This window comes from Spermophilus citellus, assembly GCF_964194105.1.
Source record: "Spermophilus citellus genome assembly, chromosome: 2".
NCBI classification, from domain to species: domain Eukaryota; kingdom Metazoa; phylum Chordata; class Mammalia; order Rodentia; family Sciuridae; genus Spermophilus; species Spermophilus citellus.
Window position 1 is genome coordinate 197,352,951 of NC_138183.1, and position 8,849 is coordinate 197,361,799.

An 8,849-nucleotide genomic window follows, 5' to 3' on the forward strand; every position below is an offset into this window, starting at 1 on the left:
ATATCATGAGATGATACAAATTTTCCAGATGATGTAAAAATATTATAGATACATGAATATATTGTGCTTTTGAATTTTAAATATTTATATTTCTAGTCTCTTCTACAGAGTTCTTTTTACATTAATATTCTAAAAAGAATCTTAGAATTTACTAGACCAAAATGACTATTCCTTACCTGAAGGCAATTGAGAATAGAGCTCTGGAGGAGTAGCTGAAAACTGGAATAAGTAGGGACTCACCAAACTGTGATTAAATGCAAATTTACAATCAAAATAAGTAAATCTATATATTTTTCTTTTATTTCTTTCTTTGTGTGTGTGTGTGTGTGTGTATTTGTGTGTCCAGAGATACGGCAAGGAAATAACAGACAGGTCAGTAGTTTAAACCCATATGGAAGGGATTTTGCTGATCCTAATGCAATGGACCTGCCACACATGTAACATCTTATCCTGGCACAGTACCCATGGATGTCCTTTCTGAAAAAAAGTGATCTGTCTGTATAGAGCTCTCTTTTCACTTCAATAATAGAAATGAGGTAGATGATATGATCTTAGAGTCCTATCAAAATCAGAGACTCAGTATGATGACTTTGGGTAAAAACAGTAATTTAGAGTGCAATAGCACTGACAGAGAAACTTCTTTTGTTTCCATCAGGAGGCTCAAGAGCACAATGTTCCTCTCCAACGTGACTGTCTTCATGCCCTCTGTCTTGACACTAATTGGGATCCCAGGCCTAGAGTCTGTGCAGAGCTGGATTGGGATACCATTCTGTGCCATGTATATCCTGGCCATGATTGGAAATTCTTTGCTTCTGTTTATCATCAAATCAGAGCCCAGCCTCCATGAGCCCATGTACATTTTTATAGGCATGCTAGGAGTCACAGATATTGTACTTGTTAGCAGCATTATGCCCAAGATGCTTGGAATCTTCTGGTTTCATGCACAAGAAATCTATTTTGACTCCTGCTTGCTTCAAATGTGGTTCATCCATACATTTGAGTGTATCGAGTCAGGCATCCTTCTAGCCATGGCCCTGGACCGGTATGTGGCCATCTGTTATCCACTGAGATATGCCACCATCTTTACCCACAAGCTGGTTGCTCAACTAGGAACTGTTGTAGTACTCAGGGCTGCCATTCTTGCAGCACCTTGCCTACTATTGATAAAGTATCGGTTTCAGTTTTATCACACGACAGTCATCTCCCACACCTACTGTGAGCATATGGCCATTGTGAAACTAGCTGTAGAAAATATCAGGATCAACAAAATCTATGGTTTGTTTGTGGCCTTCACTGTTTCAGGGTTTGACCTCACATTCATCACTTTTTCCTACAGCCAGATATTTGTCACAGTTTTTCATTTGCCCCAGAAGGAGGCTAGGTTGAAAGCCTTCAATACCTGCATAGCTCACATCTGTGTCTTTCTCCAGCTGTACTTCCTGGCCTTCTTCTCTTTCTTCACACATAGGTTTGGTTCTCACATCCCCCCTTATATCCATATTCTCTTTTCTAGCATGTACCTGCTGGTCCCTCCATTTCTAAACCCACTGGTCTATGGTGTAAAGACTAAGCAGATCCGTGTTAGTGTGGTAAAAATGTGCTGTCCATAAAATCTACCTTGATTGACACCTGCATCCTTTCCTTTTTGTTCACTAGTAATAATCTCTCAAAACAAAACAACAAAACACTATGTTATTTGAGATACCTCAGTTTCCAAGTTAATTGGTTTATAAACAGATTGCTGTAATACAAGTCAATGGGGTTGTGGATTCTACTTAAGGAAAGAGAGTAAAATAAGTAAATAGAACCAAATAGTAAATATTTTAAATATTTTTTAAATTTAGTTCCTCATTGAGTTCTTATAAGAAATATTCTCTGGAATGATTTATGAATTATGTATGTCGCCAAACTTAAATGCACCCAAGGCTCATTTCTCTGGAGTGTACTGTCACAAATTAAAAGCAAGTTATTCACTCACTTTTTATTTAATGTCCAAATAATTTATAAATACAAAGGAAGTATATCTTAAATGTATCCTTTTTCAAAAACTAAACTTTTATAGATCTCATGCAATAAAGTATAAAATTTAAATATTTCCCCAGGGTTATTTGGACATTACAGGCACAAAGACCATTAGTACTATGTGTTGCATTTGACCTTCTCCTTTCCACACATACACACATATACATACATATGCATAATACACGCGTACATATACATATGGTTTGTGTAATATATATATATATATATATATATATATATACACACATATATATATATATATATATAATATGTAATATAATTTTAAATGTTCATCTGGAAAAGCCATTTTTAGTGGGCAATATATAAAAATAGGAATAGAGTGGATATAGATGGTCCATAATACTTCTAAGCATATTTGGGGAAGATTTGAAATAGAACTAGCTCTAACAATCATCCTGAAAACTGTGGAAATAGAAGACTGATATAAAAATACAATGTGAAACTACAATATATTTGATCTCTCACAATATATGTAGTCTAGATTCCAATTGCTGAAATAGTCCAATTTGTCTTAAAATTACCAGGAGTAGTATCAAACTGAGACTTAAAAATAAAAAAGAAAAAAAATAGGTTATTTCAATGATAAGAGGATAACCAGGACTTTCTATCAACTCATGAAATAGATCATACAATTATGAAATAAATTACTGGACATAAATTGAGAGAAAATAATGTATTTTATAAACAATAATTGTCGAGAGAAATCCCAAAATTAATATCCAAAAATATTTGATCAGTTTCAAAACTGACTAAAACAATAATACTTTTATTAATTTTCAGTAATACTGATCACTATCAAGATTTTTAACCTTCAACAATGTAATAGCTTAAATATGATTCTCCTATAATTGGCACTTAACAAAGAATAAACTATTCATATTGTGATGTTTTTAAAATTTTTATGCACTTTTAATGTAGTACTTTCTTGTTTCCTTTGCTCATTTAAAAATTTGTGTCCCTTTTTTCTTCTTCATTTCTGAATCTGTTGCATAAGAATATACTTATTGTTTTCAAGGGCCATTCCTCAAGATTGCACAATAAGCTTTTCATCAGGCTTCTGATCTTTCCTAGTAAGAGTGATTTCAAGAAAGGAAGATGGGTTAACACTGGTGGTTTTTTAACTAGTAGGGACAAAAGTTGATTCTTTTAACTTGAATTATTGGTTTCCAGATAAGAGAGCAATAATGCATTGACCCTCTTGTGTGTCTGCTGCCTTTCTCCTAAATTGTTCAATTTTGAAAGAATACCTTGTAACTTTGGTACATATCCACCCTTCTTTTATTTTTGTAATATTCTAAAACATACAAATCTAATCCAAAGTAGAAATTTTAAAAATTAGTCCTTCTTCTGCAGAGTGGGAAAGAGACATTTTGAGGGAATTCTGTTTAAGGAAAAGCTCTCTCTCTCCTGAAGGAATGGTGAAAAAAAATGTCAGAATATAAGTTTAACAGACACATATTTTGCTGACATTGTATACTACAAAAGGTAGTATAGCTAAAAAGAACTAATAAAAAATATATAGTTCTAAAAAAACAAATGCTAAATATTTCTTATGTTTGCTTTTCACAGTGAAATTGACTAGAAATATGCAAGTTACTTGGCGGTTACTATAGGTTTGAAAAATGAGAAATATTGAAGATAATTAAAAATAATTTTCATACTATTGGAGAATTGCTTTTATAAAAAACTTTGGGACCAAAATGAGCTTTAGGGATTTGGATTTTTCATTGAAGTTGTATGGATTCATGATTTTAATTGATGTGTAAACATAAGTCTAGTTCTATAGTTGCATATATGTGTTTATTCCTCTGTGTGTTTTTTTTTTAACTCTGTCCAATGATAGAAACCAAAAGTAGTGACCAGACAGTGGCATGAGCAGCATTCCTTTCACATCTTGGGTTGTCAGTAAGTTTGTTTGCTAAAAGAGGTGAGGACTCCTTGGAAAAAGAACAGCTTCTGTGGCTTGGGCTAGAAAATACAAAGTAATTGGAAAACAAAGAAAGTAAGGAGGGGCTCAAAGTATGATTGAGACCTGTTGAAATATTAGGGGACAGACAGATAAAGATGGTGGGAATATGAGGTCAAGAGACTAATTCTATAAAATGCGCTGACCCCACATGCTTTTTTGCAAAAAAAGCAATTTACCTGCAGTCCTGCCTAGCCTAAATGGACAGCATATGTCACATTCCTCAGGAAACTACCTGTTGTCTGCAAGGAAATGTAGGCAGGAAATAATGTTGGCAAGAGGAACCCAAGTTACTTTGAGGTGAGAGATTTTGTGACTCCTTTCATCAGATTCTGGAAGATAAGGAAAATTCCTCCTACCATAAAATCTGTAAAAGTGCTTAAGAATCCAATTAGACCTGATCTGCCTGGGTCAAGTGACATAGAGTTGCCATAGCAGTGGGGCTGGAAAATCTGATGTCACCCTGTTGTCAGTCAACAGTCAAGAGGTGGACCTGGGCAGGACTCTCTGGAAACTTCCCTGGGATCCCCCCAAAAAATGGAGTGCCAGAGAGGCACATTGTCTCTCTCCTCTCTGAGAAGACCCACTTTCCTCCCTTGAGAGTGTCCCCTTTCCCTTTTCTTTCAATAAACATACTCTTGTTACTCTGAGCAATGTGTCTAAAATCTTTCTGACTTCATCACAAGAATCAGGGTTTTTTTATTTTTTTTATTTTTTTTATTTTTTTTTAAAGAGAGTGAGAGAGGAGAGAGAGAGAGAGAGAGAGCGAGAGAGAGAGAGAGAGAGAGAGAGAGAGAGAGAGAGAGAGAATTTTTTTTTAATATTTATTTTTTAGTTCTCGGCGGACACAACATCTTTGTTGGTATGTGGTGCTGAGGATCGAACCCGGGCCGCACGCATGCCAGGCGAGCACGCTACCGCTTGAGCCACATCCCCAGCCCAAATCAGGGTTTTTTTAAATGTGGACATTTTGTACATTTATTATTTGTAAGTGTTTAACAAATATTTTTCAGGCTATTTTTTTCCTTTAAAAAAAGCAACCAGCAGCAATACTCTGCACAAGTATAAGAAACATTAGAAAAATGCATGATTTCAAAATAGTTACAAGAAAATTTCAGTTTAGAGTCCACATCAAGAGGTCCTGTTCATATGTGCCCCCAAGGGGAAAAAGCTACAGTATGTTAAACATACAACTGCTACACAATAGTCTGAAAATTCAGAAACTTGGACCATTGAGGCCAATCAACACCAGTCACCAAGACTTTGTTCACCTTAACAAGCACAATCAAGAATCACAAAAAAATAAAATAAAAACCAGGCTTTTCATCCCAAATGAAATACAAATAAGAATCAGCAGCATAGTTGACCACCACTCCACCCCCATGCCCTGGCCCCTGGAGCCTCTGACTTTACAAAATACAAATCCAGTGGAATCAATTGTGCTGAAGTCTGGCTGGAGGTCACAATGTAGTCAAGGGGAACAGACACCAAATGTCACTTCACACTGGTGTTAGCAAAGACACATCCCCAATGCCTATCTTTTCCAGTCAAACCCCCCCTGCCATCAGTTACTACTCAGATAATTCCTATCAGGGGATTAATACACTGATTAGATTAGGGCTCTCATAACCCAATATTTAGCCTCTAAGCTTTTTTACATTGTCTCACACATGAGGTTTTTGGAGACATCACACATATAAACCATAACACTCTGCATTTTCACCTCTAATTTTCTATCTGAATGATTTGTCCACTTCTGAAAGTGGTATTTTAAGGTCTTTTATGGTTATTGTATTGAAGTTTCTCTCTCCCATTAGGTTTATTGGTTTGCTTCAAAATTGGGAGCATATAAGTGAAGAATTATTACATTATCTTGCTGAATTGATCTTTTTATCATTACATACTGACCTCCCTTGTCTCCTTTTTGAACTGCTTTTGATTGAAGTCTATTTTATCTGATGAACATAGAGCTTCTCTTGCTTTCTTTTGGATTCCAGTTGCATGGAATATTTTATTACATGCCTTCACTTTCAATCTCTACATGACCTTAGAATTAAAGTGAGTTACTTTGGACAGTTTGCAATTTGGTCGTATTGATTTTTTGTTTCTTTGTATAGCCTCTTGGTCATTTTTTGTCTTTTAATTTGGAACATGAGTCCATTTATATTTAAGATAATTATCAATAGATATACTCATATAGCTGCCATTTTGATAATTGTTTACTATTTTGTTGCAATTGCTTTCTTTTTTCTCATTTTCTTAGTCTTTGTTATTAAATTATTTTATCGAGGCTATTTTGATTCCTTTATTATTTTTGGTCTGTTTCTGAAAGACTTTTGCGTTGTGGGCTTACAAAAATATCTTTTTATTATAATAAGTTATTCTGAAATGCTAGTGACTTAACATGATCATAAAGACAAGAACAGAAACAAAAAAAGAATGAGAGAAAATATACTAATAAGAAAACTACACTTTTACTTCATTCTTCCCTATGTTTTGTACTTTTGATACCCCATTTTACATACACAAACAAACACACAGTCTGATAGTTTAATTAATTGGACTGAGTTCATTTTAAAAAAATATTGACATTTTTCTTTTCACAGATAGATGTGGCTGTTTCTAGATTTGATGTATAATTGGATGTTTATACACAAATTTTTCCCCTTGTATCAGGAATTGTACCCAGCTGTGATTAACCACTGAGAAACATCTCCATTCTGTTAGTGGTGTTGTTTTAATTTTGAGACAAGTTCTAGCTAAGTTACTTAGGGCCAAGCTAAGTTACTGATGCTGACTTTGAACTTGCAATCCTCCTGCCTCAACCTCCCAAGTTGCTGGGATTATAGGCATGTGCCACCATGCACAGCTCCACAGTTTTTTGAATACTTTTTTCCTGTTTAAGTTCTTTAGTTGAATGACTGAGTGTCTAAGTGAAATGATAAAGTGTTCTTAACAATGATTTCTACAAAAAAAAAAAAATGCCAAACATTTAGTTGGTGCTCTGTTGACACGCTACTACTGCATTTAGTGATCTTCTCTGCTATTATTATTATCATTATCATCATCATCATCAGGGCATAAAGATGATGAATTCATAATTAAAAGGATAAAATTTGACATTGTGAAAAATAAAAAATTGCATTGTATTTTTGATTGAGGGTAGGTGATTGGAATATAAAACTGAAGAATTTTAGGGGGTTACTGGATATCATATAGATTATACAGGAATGCAAAGAGTAAATTCAGAAGGCAAGAATGTATTCATGATATTATATAGCAAGGTAATATGATTAAGACTGTCTTCTAATTTATAAATTCACATCCAAATGCAATAGAAGATTCTATCATATCATTAAAAATTCAAGGCAGAAACAGGAGGGCTTCTTGTATTAAAAGCATTAACTGTTTATCAGATAACTGGGCTCACATCTTGAAGACTGAAAAAGTGTATATGCAAATAAATTTGTTATTTATTTCATATTAATTTATACGGTCAGTAAATTTTGAACACCTCTTATACAATGAGTATAGTGCTAATTGATTTAGTTTCCCCTTGATAGAAAATACATATGAAAGCATATTACTTATTATTGAAACCTATACATAGATTAGGACCCATAAAGCATACTTTAAGTTTTATTTTTTCCTAGGTTTATTTTTTTCTTTGAGTCATAGACACATGAACTAAGAAAATGTCATTCACATTGCAATTATTACTATATAACTCTATACAAAGATACAGGAAAGGTAGATTTTATGTATTAAAAAGGAATTCCATACAAAACCCAAAAGACCTGCATTTTCTGTTTCCTGCTACCACAAACTTATTAGGCTTCAGTGAGCTACATTTTTGGTATCTAAATAAGGGGCTTACCCCATTTTTAAGGTATATTTTGTTTGATTTTTGTTTTTGTTTGTTTGGGAAATGAGGATTAAACTAAATGGATGCTAAGCCACTTCCACAGCCTTTGCTTATTTGTTTTTTTGTTTGTTTGTTTTAAGACAAGATGTTGCTAAGATGCTCAGGGCCTTGCTAAATTGCTGAGAGTGACCTTGAATTTGCAGTTCTCCTGCCTCAGCCTCTTGAGTTCATGAGATTACAAGGGTGCACCACCATGCCCAGCTTTAAGATACATTTTAAACATTGTGTTTTACTGGCTTTTCTTGATGCTACCTGTGAATTTTCAAGAATTACTACGTATGGGCTTTCTGTAAGATTAAAATTATTTCCACGAATGAAATAAAAGTAAAAACATACGAAGCTTCTCTTTTATATTCCTAAAAAAACTAAACCTCATATCAGGAGAAACACATATGAACATCTAAAAGTTGATGCTGATGTACCACAAGGGCTGATAACTTCTACACAGATTATTATATCAAAGATAGCTTTCACCCTCTTTCAGAAAGATAAAATAAGGACATTTACAAACACAATAATAATAAAACAAAAAGGTAGTATCGCACTCCATGGCAAATATTATAGAATATCAAGAACCAAAGATATTCGGGCTTGATATCATGAAGGAAAACTTCATGGATAAGCAGCCATGAATAAAGGTTGAAGACAGAGGAGGGAGAAAAGGCATTGAAATCTCTAACCTATTCCTCTGCACTGCATTCAGATATAAAGGGGAATGATGAAGTGTTCAGTCAGGCTGTCTAGTCCCAGTGAGCACTGTCTTCTTCAGAGCCTCTTCATGATGCTTTGTTGTCTCTATTTCTACTTTACTTTGGTAGAATTTGTTGACAACTGTGTTTACAAATTCTTAGAGCAGACCATTCACTACAGGTTTGTATTATTAGTACTTACACTATCACTGCCTTGAGGACATGC

At 34.3% G+C, this 8,849-nt stretch overlaps 1 protein-coding gene across 1 annotated transcript; it reads left to right on the plus strand.

The window, feature by feature from the left end:
* Positions 1–671: 671 nt before the first annotated feature.
* On the plus strand, positions 672–1,610 carry LOC308641733 (olfactory receptor 52A1-like; the record flags this gene model as incomplete). The annotated part of the gene is made up of 1 exon (XM_081280346.1): positions 672–1,610. One exon carries the CDS (start codon positions 672–674, stop codon positions 1,608–1,610), a length of 939 nt encoding a protein of 312 aa, XP_081136472.1.
* Between the last annotated feature and the right edge of the window lie 7,239 nt (positions 1,611–8,849).